Source organism: Acomys russatus, chromosome 16 (genome assembly GCF_903995435.1).
Source record: "Acomys russatus chromosome 16, mAcoRus1.1, whole genome shotgun sequence".
Taxonomy (NCBI): Eukaryota; Metazoa; Chordata; class Mammalia; order Rodentia; family Muridae; genus Acomys; species Acomys russatus.
The window spans coordinates 12,140,020-12,166,987 of record NC_067152.1 but is presented as its reverse complement, the minus strand read 5'-3'; the positions used below and the strand labels follow the sequence as shown (position 1 = coordinate 12,166,987).

The 26,968-nt window shown below is 44.4% G+C and overlaps 1 protein-coding gene across 1 annotated transcript in view; it reads right to left on the bottom strand.

Moving 5' to 3' along the window:
* The window catches only part of Ppm1d (protein phosphatase, Mg2+/Mn2+ dependent 1D), a 49,284-nt gene that overhangs the window by 6,758 nt on the left and 15,558 nt on the right, over positions 1-26,968 (bottom strand). The window contains 3 exon segments of the mRNA XM_051158198.1: positions 2,545-2,735; positions 11,007-11,131; positions 20,231-20,459. Coding sequence (XP_051014155.1) covers positions 2,545-2,735; positions 11,007-11,131; positions 20,231-20,459 — 545 coding nt within the window.

Genomic DNA, 26,968 nt, shown 5'->3' with positions numbered 1-26,968 from the left:
TAAAATCTCTATGATCATGTTAAAATAGTATATCTGTAGATTTCTTTTTTTAAAAAAATACAGTTCTAGACAGGGCATGGTGATGCACTTGAAGACAAAGGGAGGTGAATCTCTGTGAGTTCAAGGCCAGCCTGGTTTAAGTATCAAGTTCCAGGACAGCCAGGTCTATACAAATCCTACCTCCCAATTCTTTTTAAAAACTTAATTTTTATTTTTGTTTTTGTTTTGTTTTTCAAGACAGGGTCTCTCTGGGTAGCCTTGGCTGTCCTGGACTGGCTTTGTAGACCAGGCCGGCCTCGAACTCACAAAAATCCGCCTGCCTCTGCCTCGAGAGTGCTGGTATTTAAAGGTGTGCACCCCTACTCCTAGATGTAAGTTCTTACCTTGTGGTTGAATTTGGCACTAATGTGTCAGGTGTGATGATATAAACCTCTCTCTGAGCACAGAGAGGCTGAAGCAGGAGGGTCACTAGCAGGCTGGGGTGTAAAAGGGGTATTTTTATCTCTCTAGTCAGGAAGTTTAGGCTCTCTAACTCTAAGGAAAGTTTCAGAGAAACCATCTTTAAAAGGAAGCAAATTAAATCGGGCATGGTGGCGCATACCTTTAATCCCAGCACTCAGGAGGCAGAGGCAGGCGGATCGCCTTGAACCATGGGTTCAAGGCCAGCCTGGTCCACAAAGAGACTTTAGGACAGCCAAGGCTAACACAGAGAAACCATGTCTCAAACAAACAAACAAACAAAAGTAAGGAAATTATTATAAATATAATTAACAAATAAGACAATTAGGCATGGTAGAAAAAAATGCTACAGGCCAATTTCCACCTACCCGAGGAGGTTCTGAGCCCACCCCAGTCCTAGCTACTCAGGAAATGGTAAGAAAACCACTGGTGCCCAGGAACAGGGAACCACACTGACAACACACACACCTAGGACACCCAAGAACTCACTGCGTAGCCCAGGCTGGCCTGGAACTGGTGGTCCTCCTGCCTCACATCCCAGGTACTATGATTACAGGTGTTTACTACTATACTCAGGGGTGGGTTTTAAGGTGGAATATCATGAGCTTTGTTATATAAACAACATTTTATGTGCCATAAAAAAAATGTCACTGCCAATTAAATTATAATAACCCTCTTGGAAAAAGGATTCTAATTTCAGTGATGTTAAAAGGAGAGCCAATGCATGATGGTACACACCTGCAATGCTACCACTTGTGAGGTAAAGGCAGGAGGATCAGGAGTTCAAGGCCACCCTCAGCTGCCTGAGTATGAAACCAGACAGGCTTAATGAGAGCCTGTCTCAAAAACCCCAAAGCAAACAAAACAAAAGGAGGAAAGTGTGCAAACTGACTAAGGGCAGTGTCAGCGCTTACTGCTGAGCCTGCATCTGCCCAGCTCTGCAGGGCACACGGTCACTAGCGTCAGGAGGGGTCACTGGGAAGCTTCCTTTGCCTTTCGCTTTGTCAGCATATCTGCTTTACTTCCCAGCAGAGCTCCTTAGAGAGAAACAGTTCCATACAAGCACTTCTTTCTTTCCTTTCTCTCTCTCTGTCTCTCTCTCTCTCTCTCTGTTGTTTGTGGTTTGGGGGGGGGTTGTTTTGTTTTGTTGAGACAGGTTCTCATTATATAGCTCTGGCTGTCCTGGAGCTCAGAGATCCGCCTGCCTCTGCTTCCTGAGTGCTGGATTAAGGTGTATGCTACCACTGCCCAACAAGTTATCTTTGCTATTATCTGGTAATCAGTAACTGCAAAACACTAAGTCTCTGGGTAATAAAAGTAAGTTTTGACAACTCTTAGCTTTAACACAGTTTGATAGGACTGATATTTATACAATCAATTTGTTTTTCAGATTAGGTGTTGAGGATTGAACAGAAGGTGTGTGATGACGCACGCCTATAGAATGCGACTATGCCTTACCTATCAGGAAGGTGAGGCAGGAGGATTAGGCTGTCCAAGTTTTAGGACAACCTAAGAAATTTAGGAGACTGTCTTAGTAAAGTGAAAAGGGCTGGAGGTATAGCTCAGGGCTAATGCATGTTAAACTCTGAATTCAATGCTCAGTGCCAGAAAATAAACACCATTTTACATGTTATACTAAGAGAATGCTAGATTTAAAAGGTCATGTGGCATATGGTCATATTTATAGGGAATATCCAAAGTTGGCAAGTACATAGAAACAGAAAAGTAAGCCAGGCTGTGGTGGCGCACACCTTTAATCCCAGCACTTGGGAGGCAGAGGCAGGTGGATGTCCGTGAGTTCAAGACCAGCCTGGACTACAGATCAAGTTCCAGGACAGGCAGAGCTGTTACACAGAGAAACCTTGTCTTGGGGGAAAAAAAGAAAGAAAGAAAGAAGAAACAAAAAGTAGTTTCTGTTGCAAGGCATATGGAAAAAGAAGGAGAGGAGTGGCTGGAAACGGTATAAGGCTTGTTCGGAGGAATGACAAGCAAGACACAAGATAAACATCCTTAGCTAGATTCACAACCATGGACAACATGACTGAAGCACTTCAGACACTATCAAGCTACTGAGACCCTTCTCACCATGAGGTATTTTTTCTCCTCTTGGTCTTGGCACATGGAGATGGCATCTTGAGGTGGAATCATATTCCAAAGTCCATCACTTCCCAGGATAATATACTTGTGCTTCTGTGGGTCAAGAGTATGGACACTTGTATCTGGTTCAGGTGACACCACAAACTTACCACTGAAGAAATCATAGCTCCACAAGTCACCTGGGGGAAAGTAGCAGACGATGCGGTAAGTATGACTTGCAAGATGAGAGTGTCACATCAAAAGGACAGAATCCCTAGGTGCAGAGCAGCACTGACTATTCAGAACCCATGCACACACAGTGGGGACAGGAGAACTCCCTCAGCATGCTGAAGAACTAGCATGGGGATTTGCAGCAAACACCCTTCCTCACCCTTAAAGCAGCGCTAAAGAAAACTGCAAAATGAACTAAACAGTCTCAGAATAGCCCGTGTTTTCTCTAATCGGGGGTTCTGAGATTTTAAGCAGATACATAAAGATCATGGGTTTTTTTTTTTTTTAAGATCATGTATTTATGGAATGAAAATAGAAATTAAACTGTCGAGGGGAAACAATGGGGAACAATATGCTCAAAGTACAGACATACTTAAATAAAAATGACCTTCTGTAACCCAGTGCCGTGTACAATCTATATGCCAATGAAAAAATTTAAATCAAGGGGCTGGAGAGATGGCTCAGAGGTTAAGAGAACTGTCTGCTTTTCCAGAGGTCCTGAGTTCAATTCCCAGCAAACACATGGTGGCTCACAACCATCTAGAGTGAGATCTGGTGCCCTCTTCTGGCATGCAGGCACACATGGGGCCAGAGTACTGTATAAATAATAAATAAACAAAATCTTTAACAACAGCAAAAAAAATTTAAATAAAAACTATGTGCAAGGACCTAAGTTTGATCCCCAGAATCAGAGGTAATTAAGTACATATTTATTAAATCTTTTAAACAGCAACAACAAACGACCACAGTGCCTGACTGCAACTTCTCTTCTACAACTGGGTTCCTTCCTGCCCAGCAGGGTGACTGAAGACCAGATGAACTGAATAGAAGGAAATTATTCATGGGTAATTTCATTGCACAAAGAAAACCGAGTAAGTTATTAAAGTAAAGCTAAGTATAGCAGTGCACGTTCATAATCCCAGTATTCGGAAGGATAGGAGGATTGATTCCAAGTCTGGACCAGCCATGGCAACTCAGCAGGACCCCATTATGAAATTAAGAAGGGCTCACAGCTCAGCTCAGCAGTAGAGTGCTTGCAAGCATATGAGACCCTGGGTTCAAACACCAGCACCACAAGCAAGTAGCTTTTCAAACCTGTTAAACCCAACAGAGAGAAGTAAATGTATTTCTACACAATTCATTTACACGGCTGGCTTCAACCGTACGGAGATCCCCATGCCTCTGCCTCCTAAGAGCAAGGATTAAAAGCACACATCAGATCTGGTGCTATCTTCTGGCATGCAGGCAGAACACTGAATGCACAATAAATAATTTGCCAGACGTAGTGGCATACGCCTTTAATCCCAGCACTCGGGAAGCAGAAGCAGGCAGATCGCTGTGAGTTTGAGGACAGCCTAGTCTTCTACAAAGTGAGTCCAAGACAGCCAAGGCTAACACAGAGAAACGCTGTCAGGGTCGGGGATGGGGGAAGCACAGGCCACCTCACCTAAAGTAAAATTTTCAAATAAAACACAGTTGACATTTGCCTTTGAATAGCTATCTTTTTCTTAACCCACTTCCTCTCTAGAGAATGCCTTTCTCTTGCTTGCTTGCTTTCCTTCTTTCTTTTGGTGTTTTTCAAGAGAGGGTTTCTCTGTGTCACCTTAGCTGTCCTACATTTGCTTTGTAGGCACCTTTTTCTTTCTTAATTAAAAAAAGGTTTAAAGCCAGGCATAGTGGCACACGCCTTTAATCCCAACACTTGGGAGGCCAGCCTGGTCTACAGAGTGAGCCCAGGACAGGCAGGGCTACACAGAGAAACCCTGTCTCAAAAAAAAAAAAAAAAAAAAAAAGTTTAATATGGGCTGGAGAGATGGCTCAAAGGTTAAGAGCACTGACTTCTCCTCCAGAGGTCCTAAGTTCAATTCCCAGCAACCACACAGTGGCTCACAACCATCTATAATGTGATCTGACTCCACCTTCTGGCCTGTAGGTATACATGCAGGCAGAGCACTGTATACATAATAATAAATATATGAATCTTTTTTTACAAGTTTAATATGAATAATATAGATTTAATAGACACTGGGCCAGTGAGATGGTTCAATGGCTAAGGGGGACTGATACCAACTCTGACAACTGAAGTTTGATTCCTGGGACCCACACTGGAAAGAGAAAACTGACTATCAAAGGTTGTCCTCTGACCTCCGTATGTGTGCTGTGGCATGCATGCACATACACAAATGCACAAATAAGTATATATTTTTTAAGAATGGCATTAAGAAAATAGAGAGGTTGGAGAGATGGCTCAGTAGTTAAGAACACACTAGCTGCTCTTCCAGAGGATTAGGATTCAATTCCCAATATCAACATGGGAGCTCACAACTATCAATTGTGACCAGATCCCTACCAGTTTCATGGGATCTGAAACCCTCTTCTGGCCCATAAGGGCACTGCACACATTCACAGTGCACAGACCCTATGTGCATATGTGCAAAGAAAATACCTGTACACATAAAATTTATAAAAATAAAAAGAAATAAACGTAGCCAGGCGTGGTGGCGCACGCCTTTAATACCAGCACTTGGAGGCAGAGGCAGGTGGATTACTGTGAATTCAAGGCCAGCCTGGTCTACAGAGAGAGTTCCAGGACAGCAAGGGCTACACAGAGAAACCCTGTCTCAAAAACAAAAACAAAAAAAACAAACAAAAAAAAAAAAAACGACATTTAAAAGCAGATTACAGAAGAGGCACTTAAAAGGGGACAGTATCCAACTAAGACAAAGATGACAGGCTTCTCAAGAGAGTTCTCTAAACAGTATTTGAGATGGGGTTTCAATTTGCTTTGAATTCATTAGTAAAAATCCCTCAAGTCAGAACTTTTAAGTTCGGCATGACTCAGACTTATAGCCAGTTCCCTAATAGCAACACAGAATATTTTTTCTGTAACTCAAAGGAGCCTTGGGTGCAAGGAGGTCACTTCTCCTTTCCATCAGTAGAGGGTGCTGAGAGGACACCGGGAATGGTCCTCTTTTATTGCTGTGGTGGCACCTAACTGCTAGCAAGTCCACATACCAACAACTGTCAAAGCACCTGCCAACTTCCCCCAAACTGCCATCAACTCTGCGGCTGACCTACCATGAACGTTCCCAATACCTCTTTCAGTGACCAGTCTCAATGCTACAATCAAAATAACCTTTTATGACATAAATCGTGAAGCCAGTCATGGTGAACAGACAATGACTATAATACCAGCACTTGGGAAGTAGAGGCAGAATTGGGACGGCTCAGCTACACAGCCTATACTATACGAGACCCTATATAAAACAAACAAACAAATATTTTTTTAATTAAAAAAGAAATGAAGAGAAAAATGAGTTTGGTGGGTGAGAGCACTGCCGCCACATGGCCTGATGCCCGCACGGTGAAAGAATGCCTTGAGAGATGTTCTCTAACCTCCTCAAAAGTACGGTGCCATGTGTGTGCCTACTTTTGTTTTGTTTTCTGTTTGTTTGTTTGCGACAGGGTTTCTCTGTTACACAGAGCCCTGGCTGGGCTGTCCTATGTTCACTTTGTAGACCAGGCTGCCTCTGCCTCCCATGTGCTGAGATTAAGGTGTGCGCCACCACGCCTGTCTGTGTGCTTACTCTGTGTGTGTGTGTGTTTACTCTTTACCCTCTCATCCACTACATAGGAGCACACACAGTTTTAAAAGATGGGAAAATAAAACTTGAATCTCAGAGGGATGGTGCTGGCTATACAACTATGTAAATGTACACAGTGTACCCCTGTCTCTTCGTGTGGTGCTAGAATCAATCCAAGAGCTAGGTAATGCCAGAAAAGCGTTCTACCACTGTGCATCTTTTTCCTTAGGGTTGTTTTGCTTTATGAGACAAAATTTCATTATGTAGCCCAGACTGGTCTTGAATCCACAGCCTCCTGCCCACACTGCCCTAATGAAAAAGACAGCTGTGTGGGCAGGAGGCTGCGAATTCAAGATCAGTCCAGACAACTGATCACTTGATGACTGCCTTTCTCCTTCCTTAGCTCGTAAGGACATGTACCGTGTAGCTGCTGTACTTCACATACATAGCACTGTAAGTACCTGTTCAGAGCGGGGGTGTGGCTCAGTGGTGGAGAGCACCTGCTGCTATGTGTAAGGCCCTGAGCTCTAGCACTGAAAAGAAAAGCAAACTATTCATGAAGAACCCAACTCCCTCCTAAGTGGTGGGATAAGATGTGGGGGATTAAACCTTGGGCCTCGGGCATGTGAGGCAAGGAACCGGCCCCAAATGCATCCTTATTTGGGGGTTTTCACTGTTGGAGGCGAGTCTCACTGGGATGGCTTCAAATGTACTACGTAAATGCTGAGGGCAGAGGTATATATCACACCTGCGCCCTGACTGTGAAACTGTTATGGTCAAGGCACACTTAGTTCTATTATATTATGGCTCATGACTTACCAACTAAAAAAGTAAACATTAATTAGGTGTGTTAGTGCACACCCAAAAAATGAGGCAGGAGGATTTGAGGCAAGATTAGACTATAAACTCAAGCCAATGTAATTCAGACTAGACTGTAATATCAAGGCCAGAAAAACCTGTAAAGCAGCTATGGGCCAACACACCTTTTTGCAGGGGTCACAAATCAGATGTCTTGCATACCAGATATTTACAATACGATTTACAACAGTAGAAAAATTACAGTTATGAAATAGTAACAAAAATAACTGTATAGTTGGGGTCACCAGAACATGAGGAACTGTATTAAAGCGTCGCAGCATTAGGGAGGTTGAGAACTATTCAAAGTCCTTGCTAAGGTTTCTAGGGCTACAGAGCAAGACACTGTTTCAAAAAACAAAGGAACAAAAAGTTGCAGATGTGCCTGGGCTTAGAAGCTCACACCTCTAATCTCAGTACTCAGAAACAGAAGCTAAACAACACAGTGGAGGCTAGACTAAGCTACACAGTGAGACCCTGCCTCAAAACAAATGTCAAAACGGGGCACAATGCCAGGGGGTGGTATGTTCCTGTAATCCCACCACTTGGGAGGCAGAGGCAGGCAGATCTCTGAGTTTAAGGCCAGCCTGGTCTACAAGAGTGAGTTCTATGACAGCCAAGACTACACAGAAAAATCTGTCTAGAAAAAAGGATACAACACCACAGCCCTCTCTGAGGCTCCATGGCAGTTGAAGATTGCTGGGAACGAGATGTTTCTCAGCGACACGGCTGCTGGGACGCTGTGCACACTGCCGTAAGTAGCACGTACCCATGCTCATGCAAACACTTCTGATGAAATTCAGTGGGCCACACACCAGTGCATTTTCCTACTTGTTAAATCCACATCCTCACCTGTGTTTGCTATTTTCTATAAGAAAACGAGATCTCAATGCAGTTTTGATTAGCATTTCTCTGAACTAGTGAAGTCGAACATTTTCATATATAAGTCAACTGTTAGTTGTCTTTTAACACTTTTTCCATTTTTTTTAAACTTGGGTGCATGGGCACTCATGGGGGAGGGGTGTACATGTGCCAAAGGACGCACAAGGAGATCTGAGGACAATCTGAGGAAGTGGTTCTCTCTCTAACAAGGTGGGACCCAGAGATGAAACTCAGGTTGTTAGGTCTGGCGAAAGCACCTTTAACTTTGCTGAAAATGCAGAAAATGGCTTTACTAAGACATTTCCTCGGCCTGGTTTTTGGTTTTTGGAGACAGAATCTCATTATGTAGTTCTAGCTAACACCTCACTGACCATGCTAGCCTCAAACCTGAAGAACCCTCCCCACTCTGCTTTCTGAATGTTGGGATTATAGCATGAGCCACAACACTATGCTCGAGATAGCATTTACCTGTAACTTTTTTTTTTTTTTTTTTTTTTTTTTTTTGGAGACAGGGTTTCTTTGCAGCCTTGGCTGCCCTGGACTCACTTTGTAGACCAGGCTGGCTTCAAACTCACAGAGATCCACCTGCCTCTGCCTCCCAAGTGCTAGAATTAAAGACATGTGCCACCACGCCTGGCTAACATTTGTTTGTTTCCTTATTGTTTATCAAGGCAGGGTTTCACTAGGTAGTACCAGCCAACATGAAGCTCTATGTAAACCAGGCTGGCCTTGACCTCATAGATCTACCTAACCTACCCCTGCCTCCTCAAATTAAAAGCATTAGTCACTTCACTCAACCTGTAACATTTCTCTAGCCTCCTTTAATCTAGACTGAGCTCACCCATTCTTGGACAGACCACTACATGAAGCATATTATGTCCTTCTCAGTACACTGCACAAGCTGGGTGTGGTGGTGCACACCTTTAATCCCAGCACTTGGGAGGCAGAGGCAGAAGGATCGCTGTGAGTTCGAGGCCAGCCTGGTTTACAAAGCAAGTCCAGAATGGCCAAGATAACAGAGAAACCCTGTCTTGAAAAACAAAAGAAAAAAATACATTGCACATTGGAAGGCATTAACATATCTCCTATAGTTTAATTTTTATTATCCAGCATAAAGACCTGTAGACCAGGCTGGCTTCGAACTCACAGAGATCCACCTGCCTCTGCCTCCTGAGTGCTAGGATTAAAGGCGTGCGCCACCACTGGCTGTCTGGCTCTTTTTCTCATTTTGAGACAGAGTGTCTTGCTCTAACCAGAGTCATCATGTAGTTGAAGATGACGTTGAATTTCCTATTCCTCTGTCCACCTCCCAAGTCCTGGGATTATCCACGTGTGCACCTAACACCTAGTTTATTCAGTACAGGGATGGAGCCATGGCTTTGTGTATGCTAGGCAGGTACTCTAGCAACCGACCACATGCCCATGCCAATTCTAGCACTGCATCCTGACTACTGTATGACCCATGCCTGAAGTATTTTTCACAAAACAACCCATTCTCCACTTTCAAGATGCAGGTAACACAATACTACCTAAAAGGGGCATTTCTGCCACACAAAGTATTTTTCCTTTCTAATTTTTTTCTGGCACCGTTTCTTTCTTTCAAGGGATTTCCTAATTTAAAGTCACTGCATTTTACCTCTTCATTGCCTACTACTCCCCAACTGCTTAGCGCTATTCCATGACAGCAGTCTATCTGCGTTACACAGATAGACAAGGCTCCCAAAACACCTGGAGTCAGGGGACCCAGAGATCTACTTAGTGAAAACAAACTGGTTTCAAAACTCTCACAGAATTTTCTTTTTCTTTTCTTTAAATGTATTTTTATTTTATGTGCATTGGTGTATTGCCTGCATGTATGTCTATAAGCAGTTCCAGACCCCTTGAACTGGAGCTATATACAGCTGTAAGCTGTCATGTGGGTGCTCGACACTGAAATAGGGTCTGTAGAAGAGCAGCCAATGTTTTTAACTGCCGAGCCTTCTCTCCACCTCCAAGACTTTTCTTTTTTTTTTTTTTAAGACTTTTCTTTAGAAAAATTACCTCTGGCTGGGCGGTGGTGGTGCACGCCTTTAATCCCAGCACTTGGGAGGCAGAGGCAGGTGGATTGCTGTGAGTTCTAGAACAGCCTGGTCTACAAAGTGAGTCCAGGACAGCTAGGGCTACACAGAGAAACCCTGTCTCAAAAAACCAAAAATAAATAAATAAAACAAAACAAGGATATTTCTCTCATGGAGTCCCTTCTACTATCAACAGTTTACTCTGTTGAAAAATAAATAAGTAAAATAAAAACAAAGCAAAACAAAACAAAAAATTCTAGTCTTGCTGGGCGGTAAAAACAAAAACAAAATCTATTCTTCATTCTAAAACCAAAAGACTGAGAAGAAACTATATTTATTTTGGCATCAACAATGGAGGGGGGAAAAAAAAACAAAAGCCTCTGAGGCTTAAGAATACTAAGGGCTCCAGCACTCTGGAGGCAGAGGCAGGTGAATCACTGTGAGGCCAGCCTGGTCTACAAAATGAGTCCAGAACAGCCAGGGCTACACAGAGAAACCCTGTCTTGAAAAACCTGGGGTGAGTTGGGGGGGGGTATACTACGGGCTGAGATAAGCAAGATTATTGAAAAATGGTTTTAATCACAGCATTAAGCTGGACAGACATGCAGGTATGTATGCATGTGAGTGTTGACAGACACACAGATCTCTAACTATCCTTACATATCGATGAAAATTAACAAGACCTTAAACATAAACCATTAACAAAGAACAACTGGTGCTGAGATACTTTAACTCTTCCCTCCCATTTAAGATATTTTCATACAGTTTCATCATCTCTAATCTTACCATGTAAGGCCTTAGGCTTCTAGTCTACAGTACAGAAAAACATAACATGAATCCACCAAATACAAGTCCATCTTACCAAGTGCTCTTGCTACGGCCAGAAACGGAATCTGGTCAATGACTGTACTCCTTCTAACAGGTCCGCTGTGAGTGAGCCGAGGTCTTTTCCAAACTACACGATTTACTCCAGACTTGTTCATCACACTAAAAAGTGAATACAGTTTGTAAGTAGTCTAAATGATTAAAATATAACTAAGCCTGATACATTAGGAATTAATAAAATGAGATCATATTATCACAAAATAATGACATGTGTTCAAGTACAAAGATATAACAGGCCAAGGTTCTTGCTATAAAAAGACAGACAAAACAGGGTATGATTTACATTTGACTGGAATAGGCCAAACAGAACCAACTGCAAATAACATGAAAATGAAGAGACCAAAGAAAAGCACAGGACAAGACTCAAATACTAAGAAAGGTGAAAAAGAGGCTCGACAAATGGATAGCATTTACACAAGATAAACATAAAGGGTTTTCCAGTTTCTTTGGGGAATGAAGGAAACAAGAATGTCAACTGCAATGGCTCCGGTTTGAAGATTGATAGGAGCTGGGCACGGTGACTCAGTCCTGTCATCCCTTGGGAGGTTGTGGCAAAAGGTTCAACACCTGCCTAGTTAGATGTTTCTGTAATTTAAAGTAGGAAACTAGACCTGGAAAACAGAACAGCTTTATAGATACATTTCTGGGTAGGAAAAATCCTCCTACAGCTTTGCCAAATAAGCAATAAAAATCTTTAATAAGTATATAAAGGAGTTAGTCACCTCAGGTTACCTAAATCTTTTATAAGATTGGTTAATTATTTGGAAAAAATTAAAGTATACTAGAGATGGCTGCTCATTCTGTGCTTGGTGTGACTACATGAGATTTACCTAAAAGAAAACTGACCCTTATTTCAAGTTAATCATGGTTTCTCTATTCATGCCCTCACACTGATACACACACACACACACACACACACACACACACACACACACACACACACAGTTTCTCTGATTTAAAAAAAAGTCAATAGAGCAGCTAGAGAGATAGCTGAGTCTAAAAGCGCTTGCCATAAAAACAAGAAAACTTGAGTTCTAACCATAGGAGCCAAATAAAAGCTAGGCACGCTGGCACATGGTTACAATGAATGCAGTGCTGCAGAGGCAGACAGGAGAACCCGTGCGCTCGCTGTCCATTCAGCCAAGCCAGAAGACCAGGCCAAAGTGAGAGATCATATCAAACGCCAGGAGAACGAACCAGTTCCCGAGGTGTGGTGGTGTGGGTGCCTATAACCCCACCTACTAAGGAGACTGGGTGTGAAGATCATGGAATTTGAAGTCACCTGGACAACATAATGAGAAGCCCATATGCAAATATAATCAAGGGAGGAGCCAGCAAGATGGCTCTGGAGGTAAAAGTGCTTGCTGCCAAGCCCGACAACCTAAGTTCAATCCACAAGGCCCATATATTAGAAGGAAAGGGCTGGTTCCTGCCAGGTGTTCGCTTACCTTTATGCATGCCCACACACACACAGTACTGAAGAGTTAAAAGCTGACAGAAGATGTGCAAACCATTTGATGTGCTGACTTTCCCCATCCCATTGCAGGGAAGTAAACAGAGCCTCTGGCCCAACATACAGATTTGCCAGCTAGTCTCACTACTAACAAGAAATCTGACACGTGGTGCACGTGTCCCTTTATTAGTTTGCTGTAGTGACTTTGAACAGCATGGCTCTATGCCCCTAAACCAAATGAGCACTGACTCTATCTATACTGAGAACCAATTGGCTTCACAACCTACAAACCTAGATTAGGGATACAACTTTGTTGCAGAGCTCTTGGCCAGCATACATGAGACCTTAGGTTCAGCAGAAACGGGGAAAAAAGAAGAAAGGCCTGAAGAAAGGATATATAGTAGTGGCAGGAGAATGTGTTTTAGTACTTGACTGTGCAAGCCTGTTAACCTGAACTCAGATCTCCAGGACTCATGTGAAAGCCAGGCCTAAATGCAGGGGCGTCTGTGATCCCAGCACTCATAGAAGGAGATAGAGGATACAAACAGGAGAGTCCTTCGAAGCTTTCTGGTCACCTAGCATAGTGTATTCAGCAGAAAAACAGCAAAGAAACCCTGTCTCAAACATGGTGGAAGGCGGGGACTAATGCCCTAGCCGTCTCTGACCTCCTCCACACTCTCCAGACTGCATACTCTCCCATACAAGAGCCAAAGGAAGGCCAGGTGTGGGGCGCATGCCTTTAATCCCAGTACTTGGGAGGCAGAGGCAAGTGGATCCCTGTGAGTTCGAGGCCAGCCTGGTCTACAAAGGGAGTCTGGGACAGCCAAGGCTACACAGAGAAACCCTATCTCGAAAAACCAAAAGACTCAAAGGAAGTAAGTTAAGTTGAAGACAACCTCACCTAAAAAGCACGAGCAACAAAAAAAAAAAAAAAAAGAAGGCCAAGCCAAGAGACCTGAGCTACAGCGGGAAATGTTCACTCTGCACAGTCCTACACGAAGCACAAAGCTGTCAACACTGTAAGGAAATGAAAAAACTGATTCTACAGCTTAATTTCTTTTAAACTTAAACAGTCTTTTAAACTTAAGCAGTTCTTTTAAACTTAAGCAGTGCTGGCCACTGGTCACCACTGATATAGTGACAGAAGTGCCAGGCACGGTGACACGTGCCTGTAATCCCAGCAGAGGAAGGTAGATCTCTGTGAGTTCAAGGCCAGGCTGGTCTACAAAGCAAGTTCAGGAGAGTCAAGGCTAGACAAAAAACCCTGCCTTGAAAAACAAAGAAAGAAACAAAAAGATTGAAACAAGAACAAAATAACCAGAAATGTCAATATAAAGCTGGAAATGTCAATTTAGGGCAGAATTCCAAAATTCCACCATGCTTTTGTGGAGTAAGTTCAACTTTCAGTTCTAAAAACAAGAAGAGTTAGAAGACCAAAGGCAGTCTTCTCTTCTGCTTCTTCAACGCTGAAATTCAAACAGCGGAGAATGAACTGAACTGGCCGTTCACAAGAACATGGCGCAGAAGACAAGCAGCACGAATGGATGCCAACATGCTGCCTTCAAGCTTACTTAAAGCCTGTGTTCTCTCTAAAAGACCACACCTGACACGGTGAGCCTCGGGACAGAAGCAGTTCCAGTAGCTCTCTCCAATACAAATGTACTGAGAGTTTCCTTGATATTTCATTGACAAGGATATTACGATCTTTGTGCATATGAGAAACAAGACAAATAATGGTACTGTTTAAGGGGGAAAAAAGAGAAAAAAAGCCTAAAACCAAAACAATGTTATAAGACACTGCTTTTCCTGCACACCCTGCTGTTGTCCTGTATTAAAAGGCAAATAGAAAGGAACAGCCTGACATGCAGAGCTGACTGCGCATCAACAGAAGGCTGCAAAAACAAGAGTGCTGGCCAACTGCCCAGGTTGGGATGGAGGGAAGACAGGAAATAACTTATCATAAAATGGCTCAAATTTTGCATAAGGACACCTGCTCCCAAATGGCAATAAGCATGTGTCCAACTGTCCAGATGGTATTTTTAAGTGAAAAGGCAAAAAAACATAAACTCTTTTTAGATGCTATTAAAGATAAAAGAAAAAACAAATAAAATATAACTCTAAATAATCAAGTTAAAGTGTAAATAAGAAAATAATGGGGCAGGAGAGATGGCTTAGAGGTTAAGCGCACTGTCTGCTCTTCCAGAGGTTCTGAGTTCAATTCCCAGCAACCACATAGTGGCCACAACCATCTATAATGAGATCTGGTGCCCTCTTCTGGCATACAGGCACACATGCAAGCAGAACATTGTATACATAATAAATAAATCTTTAAAAAAAAGGGGGGGGGGTCAAGAAAAATATTTTCTTTAAAAAAAAATAATAAAGCCAGCTCAGTGTCACACACCTGTAATGCCAGCAATGGGAAGCAGAGGCAGACAGATCTCTGTGAGTTCCAGGCTAGCCTGCCTGGTCTACAAAGTGAGTCTAGGACAGCCAAGGCTACACAGAGAAATCTTGTTTCAAAAATAAATAAATAAATCAAGCAAGCAAGCAAGGAAGCAAGCTGGGCAGTGGTGGTGCACACCTTTCATCCTAACGAGTTCTAAGACAGCCAGGGCTACACAGAGAAACCCTGTTTTGGAAAAATAAAAATAAAATAATTTTTAATTAAAAATATATATATATGTTTGCTCTTCCAGAGGTTTTGAGTTCAATTTCCAGCAACCACATGGTGGCTCACAACTTCCTATACCCTTTAATGGCGTCCTCTGGCATGCAGGTGTACAAGCAGATAGAACACTCATATAAATAAATAAAATCTTTTGAAAAACTGAGAAAAGATCAGGCCCACCATATTAAAAAATGTAGAGTAAAAGACTAGTGACCCAAGAAAATGGCAGATTTGCTTAGTAGGTACAAGGACCTGGGTCTGATCTCCTGAAAGCCAAAAAAATAAAATAATTCCTCAATTTAAGATTATGGTAGCCAGATATGGTGGTTTAAAAGCAGAGACAGACAAGCTGAGATTGAGGCCAATCTGGTCTATAGTCTGAGCTACATAGTGAGATCCTGTCTCAAAAAAAAAAGTAAAAGATTATGGGGAACTGGGGATACAACTCAGCATGCATGAGACTATCAATTAAATCTCAAGTAACGCACAGAGAGAGAGAGAGAGAGGGAGAGAGAGGGGGGAGAGAGGAAGAGGGAGAGAGAGAGGGAGAGGGAGAGAGAGGGAGGGAGAGAGAGGAAGGGAGAGAAGGAGGTGAGAGGGGAGAGAGAGGGGGGGAGGGAAAGAGGAAGAGAGAGAGGAGGAGAGATGGAGAGAGAGGGAGAGGGAGGGGAGGAGAGAGAGGGAGGGGAGGAGAGAGAGCGAGATGGGGGGGGGGGAGAGAGAGGGAGAGGGAGGGCAGGGAAGAGAAGCGAGGAGAGATGAGGGTGGAGAGCGAGGGACGAGAGGGAGACGGGATGGAGTGACGTGAGAGAAGGGAGAGAGGGGAGAGGGCGGCGAGACGAGGGAGCGAGGGAGGGAGTGGCGGAGGGAGAGGGAAAGAGGGAAAGAGGAGGGAGAGTGGAGGGGGCACGGGGGAGAGAGAGAGCGGAGGGGAGATCGAGAGGGGGGAGAGAGGAGGAGAGAGGGATGGAGAGAGGGCGCGGCGGGAGAGAAAGAGAGCGGAGAGGGAGCGAGAGAGAGAGAAGAGCGGAGGGAGAGAGCGGGGGGGGAGGGGTGAGCCGGCGGGGAGAGGGGAGAGAGGAGAAGAGGGAGAGCGCCGGGGGAGCGGAGGGAGACAGAGAGGAGGGAGAGGGAGGGATGAGCGGGAGTGGATGATTGAGAGAGAGAGAGGGACGAGAGGGGAGAGAGGAGGGACTGGGAGAGGGACGAGGGATAGAGAGGAAGAGGAGAGAGAGGGGAAGAGAGGGGAAGCGGAGGAGAGGGAGAGAAAGGAAAGGGAGGCGAGCACGGGAGGAGAGAGAGAGAGGGAAGTGAGGGGAGAGAGCGAGAGAGGGAGATGAGAGGGATGAGAGAGAGGGATGAGGGAGAGAGCGAGAGAGAGGGAGGAAGAGAGAGAGCAGGAGAGGGGCGGAGACGAAGAGGCGAGGAGATGAGGGAGGCGAGAGAGAGAGGGGGAGGGAGACGAAGGAGGGGAGACGGAGAGTGACGAGGGAGGAGAGAAGGAGAGGGAGAGAGAGAGAGACTGGGCGGAGCTGGAGAGAAGAGGGAGAGTGGAGGAGGCCGCGCAGGAGGGGGGGGAGAGAAAGAGAGAGGGAAGAGGGAGAGAGCAGGAAGAGAGGATGGGACGAGAGAGAGAGGGATCGGATGGAGGGGAGAGGGGAGAGACGAGATGCGGGGGGGGAGAGGTGAGAGAGAGAGCGGAGAGAGGAGAGAGCGGAGAGGGAGAGAGAGCGTGAGAGGCGGAGAGAGGGAAAGGACCGCGGGAGAGCGGAGAGAAAGAGGGAGGGGAGAGAGGGGGACCGGAGAGAGAGAGGGAGAGGGAGGCGAGAGGAGAGGTGAGAGGCGAGGAGGAGGAGGGAGAGGGAGGGAAGAGGGCAGAGGAGAGAGAGGGAGGGGAGATGAGAGAGCAGGGGAGGAGAGAGGAGGGAGAGAGAGGCGAAAGAGAGATGGAGAGAGCGGGACGGATCTGATGGGAGAGGAGAGGAGGAGCGGGGGAGGGGAGGATGAGGAAGGGAGACGGGAGTGAGAGAGTGAAAGGGAGAAAGAGGAGCGGGGTCGAGAGAGAGCGAGAGAGTCTGGGAGCGGGAGAGAGAGACGAGAGAGGGAGAGGAGGAGGATGAGAGAGAGAGAGGGGAGAGGCGGGGGAGAGAGGCGGGGAGAGAGAGGAGAGAGAGGAGCGGAGAGGGAGAGAGGTGCAGGAGGAGGAGAGAGGCGAGAGAGCGGATGAGGAGTAGAGGGAGAGAGTGGAGAGCAGGAGAGGAGAGAGGGAGAGTGAGAGACGTGGAAGGTGGATGAGGAGAGGAGGGAGAGGAGACGGAGAGCGAGAGGTGCAGGGAGGAGAGAGAGGGAGAGGGAGCATGGGAGAGAGAGGGAGGCGAGAGCAGCGAGGGAAGAGACGGGAGGAGAGGAGAGAGGAGAGAGGGAGAAGAGAGGGAGATGAGAGGGAGAGAGGGAAAGCGGAGAGCGGACGAGAAGAGGGAGCGAGAGGGCGAATGGAGAGACGTGCGGGAGAGAAAGAGGGCGGGGCGAGGAGAGAGGAGGGCGAGGAGAGATGAGAGAGCAGACCGAGCGGAGAGAGGAGAGAGAGAGAGAGAGAGAGAGAGAGAGAGGTGTCACACTAGTAAATGAAAGGCAAACAACCATGGGGAAACTCAAGTATGTGTACAACTATCTCTCATAGGATTAAATAGACTATAGCCTGTAAACAGATTCATTTAAGATTGCAGGTTATAGAACAAAAATAATAAAAGTACCCAAGACAACAACTTCAAGGACAAAGGAAATCTTGACAGCAAACCTTAGCATTCCCAGACCTTTTGTAGCCACCAAAATGACAACTCAGGAACTTTTTTTGACACAGGGTATTGCTATGTGACCTTGGCTGGCTGGGAACTTGCTTTTGTAGACAAGGTTGGCCTCCAGCCTGCAGCAATCTCCCTGTCCGTGCTCTCAAATGCTGGGATTACAGGCACATGCCACCACATCTGGCTTAATAGCTAAATTTTCAATAAACAAGGCCACACAGTCTCCTTCAGATAAATGGGGTTTGTTTAAGACCGGGTCTCACTCTGTAATTCAGGCCCACCTAAAACTTACTATGTAACTTAAGCTGGCTATAACTCATGACAGTCTTGGTTTACCCTTTTAGAATGCTGGAACACAGTAACTATCTGGTCTGTATACAAGTTCAGCTGCACACTGTTGGAAGCCACGGCTGTGTTTGCAAACAGAAATGTAGAGTCTAGCCAGATAAAGCTTATCTTAACCAGAAAAAGTACAAGGAGAAGACAAACTCAGTTGGTCAGCCTCCTAATCAATAAGAGGCATGGAACTGTCCAAGCAGTTCCTGCTGCCATATGGAAAAACTGACCCATGTCCCTACTACATTGATTAGTTTGTCTTTGTTTGTTTTTTTTTTTTTTTAAATTCTAATTTTAGATTAAAATCTAGAAGGTGAAGCCATGTACCCATTAGAAAAGTGTCTCTCAAAATGTAGTCTGGTGATTGCTCAGGAAATGCCAACGCTTTCTGGGCAAGTGTGCAGGTCAGCTGTTTTCACCCTGAGACACCCTGCCGTGTGTGACAGCAGTGTCTCAGCAGTGGGATGACCGGCTGTGCTACAGAGCCCCAGGTGTAAGTGGTTACATGAGGAACTCATGTACTGCGTAAGCTTGTACGGGGGATTCTGCAAGTTCTAACCATACAATAGTCTGGAAAAAGCAAAACTATGACAGAGAACACATCGTGGTTACCAAGGGTAAGGGAGTGGGGACTAAACAGGCAGAGAGCACAGGTGATTTTTTGTTTTGTTGTGTTTTTTTAAAGTATCTCTATTATGGAGCTCAGGCTAGCCTGGAACTTGCTATATGGCCCAAGATGGCTTCAAACTGACAAGTACACACCCTCATGGCTGGTAATGCACAATAAAACTACTTCCCAGGTAATAAAGTTAACCTTGCCTAGACTCAGTGGCATATACTTTAATCAAGTACTTGGAAGGCAGAAGTAGGAAGCTAACCTGGTCTACATGGTGCCTCAAAAATATAACAATTATGTTAAAATGCTTGTGTGCCCAGCTACTACAACCAGGGTGACATTCCACGAGCGATTAAAGACAGGAGATATGAGAAACTAGCTGTCACCTACTAAACTATGCAGAGACCTGCAAAACTGGAAAACAATGCCATTCCTGTCACTCAGTGTTTTATCTCACTGTACTTACATACAAGCCCCAAAAGACTTAAAAAGGAGAGCACTTTTCTAAAAATCCAGGACTAAAATAAAAATAAACTATAAAAATAGTATCAGTGAGGCACATGGCCTAGACTCACTGTTCTGCTCTGTCCAGATTCTAAAGGCCATGTCAGTATTTATTTGAGGCTTACAATAAAATTCTACCAATTGTTACTTGAGATAGTACTTCTCCTTTAGAGCCATTTTCAGAAATAAAATAATTCAAAAAAATAAGGTAAAAAGGAATATATAGGGGTTTTTATAACAAGCAAATGAAAATTCATAATAATTGGAAATTAACTGCTTTTAAAAAGAAGAAGGAAAGCCAAGCATTGGTGCCTGTCTCATGCCTATAATCCCAGCAAAGCACATGGGAGGAAGAGGCAGGAAGATCGGGAATTCCAGGTCAGGCTTGCCCAAATAAAATTTCTGTCTCAGGGCCGGGCATGGTGGCATAGGCCTTTAATCCCAGCACTCGGGAGGCAGAGGCAGGCAGATCACTGTGAGTTCGAAGCCAGCCTGGTCTACAAAGCGAGTCCAGGACAATCAGGGCTACACAGAGAAACCCTGTCTCCAACAACAACAACAAAAAAAAAATCTGTCTCAGAAAAAGAGAGAGGGAGGCAGGATGCTGTATACACACAGCCCTGAGAAGACTAAAGCAAAGGATTACAAATTGTAGACCAGTGTGGCTAGGCAGTGAGTTTCATGCCAGGCTGGCCTACACAACAAAGCCTTCTCTCAATTAAAAGGGACTAGTTGAGGGGAGATGTAGACAGACAAAAGACAGTAGACACAGATAGCTAAACAGAGCCTACATAAGAAAGACAAAACAAATGCTTACCTCCCACCAAGTCCCTCGATTCTCTCTCTTTCCTTGGGAAGCTCTGGCTTGTGGTCTTGCGTCACTTCCACAGCTCTGACAAAATCATCCTTTGGGTCGTCCTGAATTCCAAGGACCACGCCAGAGTCACCTACATGAGCTACATACATCTTCATGCCCCGTATGATCACCACACTGGCAGTCGTCCCGGACGTGCTGGGAAGACCTGTCATAGTCTTTGGCCAGTCTGCTGTAATAAGAAAGAAAACATTTTATATTTTACTTCTCCAGGTGTACACATTAGCACAGTTATCAGAATATAAAAAGCAACATATCTTAAATAAGCATGTTAACATTTGAATTTGTACAGCAAAAAGTTCAAGAAAAACATCTTGAGCTGGAGAAGTCGCTCAAGAGCAGAGCGCCTGCCTGGTAGTCTCGAGGTCCTAGATTCAACTTCTAGTACAGAATTAAAGGGAGGAAGGGAGGGAGAGAAGTCTATTTATTTATTTATTTATTTATTTATTTATTGTTTTTTGTTTTATTGAGACAGGGTTCCCTGTGTAGCCTTGGCTGTCCTGGACTCACTTTGTAGACCAGGCTGGCCTTGAACTCACAGAGAGATCCACCTGCCTCTGCCTCCCGAGTGCTGAGATTAAAGGCGTGCGCCATCACGCCCGGCTGGGAGGGAAGTTTAGAATCTACTTGTCTGAGGTAGGGTTTCTGTGGCTGTGATGAAACACCATGACTAAAGCAGCATGGGGAGGAAAGAAAGGGCTCATCTTACAGTTCCACATCACACTCTATCATCAAAGTCAGGAACCTGGAGGTAAGAGCTGATGCAGAGAACAGAAGGAGTGTTTGCCGCCTTTGCTCCTCCTGGCTTTCTCATCCTACTGTGACCTGGGTCTTACCCACATCAATCAATCAAGAAAATGAACCACAGGCTTGCCCACAGGCCAATCTGGTCAGGAACATTCTCAGCTGAGGTCCCTCTTCCAAAATGATTCTATCTTGTGTCAAGTTGGCATAAAACTAACTAGCACACTATTTGAGGATTTAAATAAATCCTCTAATCATTAAATTTATAAATAATATAACTAAAACAAAACCATAAATCAACATTGAGAGGGAAAAGGTTACATAATAGGTTTTCTACTTCCGTGTAACTACACAGAGAAGCAACTTTGCTGGGAACCAAACCCAAGGCCTCCCACATGCCATGCAAGCACTCTATCTGCCAGGAAGCAACAGCCTAGCTCTTTGGTACAGTTGGAATACCATTTTGCTAAAACTCCTTATACCATTCCAGAAGTAGCCACTTCGTTTTATTTTTAAACAACTTTTTTAAAAAAGATTTATTTATTATGTATAAAGTATGCATCAGATCACATTATAGATGGTTGTGAGCCACCATGTGGTTGCTGGGAATTGAACTCAGGACCTCTGGAAGAGCAGTCAGTGCTCTTAACCGCTGAGCCATCTCTCCAGCCCCTATTTTTAAACAACTTTTAAATATTCAAATTTTAATTTTTTTTTTGTTTTTTTGTTTTTGTTTTTGTTTTTGTTTTTTGAGACAGGGTTTCTCTGTGTAGCCTTGGCTGTCCTGGACTCGCTTTGTAGACCAGGCTGGCCTCGAACTCACAGCGATCCACCTGCCTCTGCCTCCCGAGTGCTGGGATTAAAGGCCTGCGCCATTTTAATTTATTTAGTTAGTTATTTGAAACAGGGTGTCACTATATAGCCCTGGCTGGCTTGGAACTTGCTATGTAGACCATCATAACCGAATCTCAAACTCAGAGATCTACCTGCCTCTACTTCCCATGTTTTTAGTGTGTGTGTGTGTGTGTGTGTGTGTGTGTGTGCGCTTGCTTGCTTGCATGTGAGTATGTGTATGTTATGTGATTGACTATTATGTGGCCCCATGCACTCAGGAGACAGGGACAGGCAGATCTTTGTGAGTTCAAGGCCAGCCTGGTCTACAGAGTTCCAGGACAGCCAAAGTTACACAGAAAAGCCCTGTCTCGAAAAACCAAAAAAAAGCCGGGCGTGGTGGCGCACGCCTTTAATCCCAGCACTCGGGAGGCAGAGGCAGGCGGACAGCTGTGAGTTCGAGCCCAGCCTGGTCTACAAAGCGAGTCCAGGACAGCCAAGGCTAAACAGAGAAACCCTGTCTCAAAAAACAAAAAAACAAAAAAAAACAACAAAAAAAAAAAAAAACTCAAATATTAAGTAACAGAACAGAATTCCAAACCATGTACTGTCTAATTAAATTCAATGATGACCAGCAACTGTGCTATACTAAACTAGAACTGTAAATTCATAATGGCAGATTGAATCACTCACATTTTCTGCACACTAAAACTCTACTAAAAGGACAAAATATAAAAATAACCTCATAGCAGACATGAAGCACAAGAAAAGGTCACAAGCAAATATGAGGAGTTCCTGTAAGTTTGAGCACACAGAGCTAAACTAAGGGTAATTGCAGAAGGCAGTTATCTGATAAGCAAGAACAGTTAACAAGAAGGAATAAATTGGTGGCTCCCCATCTTAGTTGAGTTTAAGCAACAATAGTTAAAAGCTGAAGTAATAGGTATTAAGCCAAGGCTGGAGTGATGACTCACTTGATGCTCAATCCTGGGAATCCCAGTACCCACACCTGTAACTCCAGCCCCAAGGAATGCAGCACCGTCTGACTTCCTTGTCTTTTGTTTTCTTTGTTTGTTTTTTACTTTTTCCAAGACAGGGTTTCTCTTTGTGGCCTTGGCTGTGCTAGACTCGCTTTGTAGACCAGGCTGGCCTCAAACTCACAGCGATCCGCCTGCCTCTGCCTCCCGAGTGCTGGGATTAAAGGTGTGCGCCACCACCGCCCGGCTCATCTGGCCTCCTTGTGTACCCACAAGTTTACACAGTAAAATACCAGGAACAGAATAAAACAATACTTCACAGAATGGAAGAAAACATATGAAATGTTCAAATCAGCCAGACAGGCCACCTAAAGGAAAAAAGAACAATATGCCTAAATAGGCCTTGAACCAAAGAGAAAACTCAAACGGAAAAACATGCAAAGGCACTCGATGCTTCTTCAGTCATCTGGTAAATAGTAATTAAAAGCCACAAGATACAAATGCCTAGAGTGTGACACAGCAAATGTGGTTAGGAATTCGGAGCAAGCGGACTCTAGTCTACTACTAACAAAAGCATGAGTGTAAACTGGCACACCCATGTGTGAGAGGTGAAGACAGACAGACTCTTCAACCACCTAGGAATACGCCACATGTTACCGCAGAAATACAGACAATAGGAACAAATGGCCAAAGCAAACAGTTTATGAAGGCTAAGAATGGCATCAATCCTAATGTCCTCCTGACTACACACAATGCCTAAGAATCTCATAAATGCAAGAGATAAAAGAAGATATGCACTGTGAGTTGCCGCACCAATATTGTGTTCGATGAACCTGGCGAAACTACTAAGAAAAATCAGCAAGCAGCACAGAGCTATGGTTCAAGGGACAGTTACTCTTTGCAAGGAGATAGAAATATGAAGCCATGTGGCAGAAAGCCGTAATCCCAGCTACTAGGAAGGCTGAAGCGGAAGGAGTCAAAGTTCAAGGCAAGCTTGGGCAACTTCCTAAGACTATCTGCAGAAAGTACAAAGGGGCTGGAGAGATGGTTCAGTGGTTAAGGACGCTGACTGCTCATCCAGAGGTCCTGAGTTCAATTCCCAGCAACCACATGGTAGCTCACAACCATCTATAACGTGGTCTGATGCTCTCTTTGGTCATGTGGTCATACAAGCAAATAGAGTGCTTATACACACAAATACATACTTTTTTTTTTTTAAGTAAAAAGGAAAACTTGCCTGGTGGTGGTGGTGAATGCCTTTAATCCCAGGATTCGGGAGGCAGAGGCATGTGGATCACTGTGAGTTCAAAGCCAGGCTAGCCTACAAAGTTAGCCCAGGACATCCAAGGCTACACAGAGAAACCCTGTTTCAAAGAAACAGAAAGCAAAATAAAAAGAAGAGCTTACCTAACATGTACTAACTTCTACATTCAATACCCAGCAACACACAAACACACAAGTAAGACCACCATGGACATACAAGTATATCTACAATACAGGCCTGTTCTCTTTTCTACGTGGACCGTATTTACATTTATTCACTGACATGCAATCAACTGTAAAGGCAGACATGTACTCCCAGGACTAGGGAGGTAGAGGCAGAAGAGTTATGAGTTCAAGACCAGCCTGGTCTACATATCATGTTCTAAGGTAGCCAGAACAACACAGTAAGACCATGTATGTCAAAAAACAAAACCTAAACAAACAAACAAAAGTAACCAACAACAAAAGACTAGTTCAGAAAAACAAAAATTTGCTAAAGACACAAGTAATTCAGTCATGTACAAAATTCACCTATAATAAAATGGTATTGGAGGATGGGTGGCAAATAAGAGAACACACAAAGCCACAATATTATTTAAATCACATTTCTCAACCTGACTTGATGATGTACACCTGTTATCAGCAACTGGAGGTAGAAGATGTAGGATTGAGAATTCAAGGTCGGGGCTAGAGAGATGGCTCAGAGGTTAAGAGCCTGACTGCTCTTCCAGAGATCCTGAGTTCAATTCTCAGCAACCACACAGGGGCTCCCAAACACCTATAATGTGATCTGGTGCCCTCTTCTGGCTTGCAAGTGTACAAGCAGGCAGAGCACTGTATACATAATAATAATAAATAAATAAAATCTTTTTTAAAAAATTTCAAGGTCATCCTCCGCTAAATACAGAATCCCGGCTGTATGATGCTCTAACTCAAAAAAAAAAAAAAATGTACAGTTCGGCATAGTGGTGCATGCCTTGAGTCTGGAAGGCAACGGCAGGTGGATCTCTGGCCTACATGGTGAGCACTAGGACAGCCAGGGCTATGGAGAGACCATGATTGAGCAAAGGCACTTGCCTCTAGGTCTCTGGAATTCACGAGGCTGAGAGAACATTCCCACAAAGTGCCCTCTGAACTTCACATGCTGTTATGCCACACACATCTGCACATGTATGTTGTATCTATTAAATGTTTATTATTAGCCCTATAATTATTATTACAGCAGTATTTTCTAACCCGCTAGCCACCAAATGAGACACAGACACCTGTTATATTTTATTTATTTATTTTTTGACACCTGTTACATTTTAAAATAGCCTTACTTAACCTGGGCCAGGGCAGATATTAATCCTCTAACCCACCTTCTACACCTCCCTGCCCCAACCCCATGCCATCTGCTCCTAATACTCTTCCTGTTGAGCTGCCTCCCATCCATAACCATAAATGCTTGTGATCAGGTGAAATCTCCATCAGCAGGCCATGTGCTTCTTCCTCCAGCCTACCCTTGGCGCTGGCCCCTTCCTTCTCTCCTCCTCCCCCAAGATTCTCTGTCTCCCAAAGCCCAGGAACCTTAGCCACGCCTATTCCATTTGCCTGCCCACGTGTGTGGAATTTTTAGCGCTCAATAGGAGAAAGTTTTTAGGTAAGTTGCATAGGAATCTTGGGGCACAAAGACAGCAAGCAGTGATAGCATCGAAGTACATCAGACCAAGCTCCAACACACACACAATAGCTACACAGATAAATGTAAAAGAACCCACAAGTTTGGTCAAAAGCAAATTGTAGGAACAAATAGATATTCTGTAAGGGACTAAAAATAATGAAATTCACTTGAAGCATCCCCCTCTATCATGTTACAGTTTGCCTGAGATGTAGATCTGAATTTAAATTACTATATTTATTGAATTTAATAACATAGCTAAAGCAACCCATTGGTTCTTCTGTAATATTGCCTTACATATGTTTCCTCCAAATAAGTCTATAAACTTGTTTCTTAGTGTTTTGTAGGGGTTTTGTTGTCTTAAGATGGGGTATCTGACTGTGTTCCTAGGCTAGAGGGAACCCATGATTGCTCAGCCTCATCCTCCCGGTACAGTAGGGTCATGGGCTGTGCACCACTGCATCACACCCAGGGTAAATGTACACCTGTAGCTTCATCTGGGTGGCTACGGCAGGAGGATACCTAGAATCTGAGCTCAAGGCTGTGTTATGCTGTGCTAATCAAGTGTGTGCACCTGCACAGAACCCTGCCCTTCAGCTTGTGTATCACACACACACACACACACACACACACACACACACACACACACACACACACACAGACACACACACACACACATTTTGGGGGTTGTTGCTGCTGTTATTTTGGTTTATTACCCAGACTGGTAACAACCATCAAGTCCTCTTGCCTTAACCTCCATAGGAACTGCAATTTCAGTCTTACCCTCCAATCTCCTCTTTGGTGTTCTAAATATTTTTTTATTTCATGTGTATGTGTGAGTGCCTGCCTGTATGCATGTGTGCCGAGTGCCTGAACAGGCCAGATGAGGACACTGGGTCCCCGGAAACTGGATCACAGGCTGCTGGTGAAGCACCTGTGGCTCTGGGAAGCACACCGGAGGCCTCTGCAAGAGCACTGAGTGCTCTTCACTGCTCAGCCACCGTTGTAGCCTGCTGTTCTGGAGTTCTGCTGGCTGGCCATGCAACTCAGCCCAGCCCCGAATTCACAGCAATCCTACTGTCTCAGCCTCTGGAGCACTGGGATTACATTCCAGAGCCACCTTGCCCAGCTGAGACTCAATCTTCTAAAATAAGTTGATAAAGTTCTTGAGCTTGGAGTGATGGCACACACCTGGAACCAAGCTCG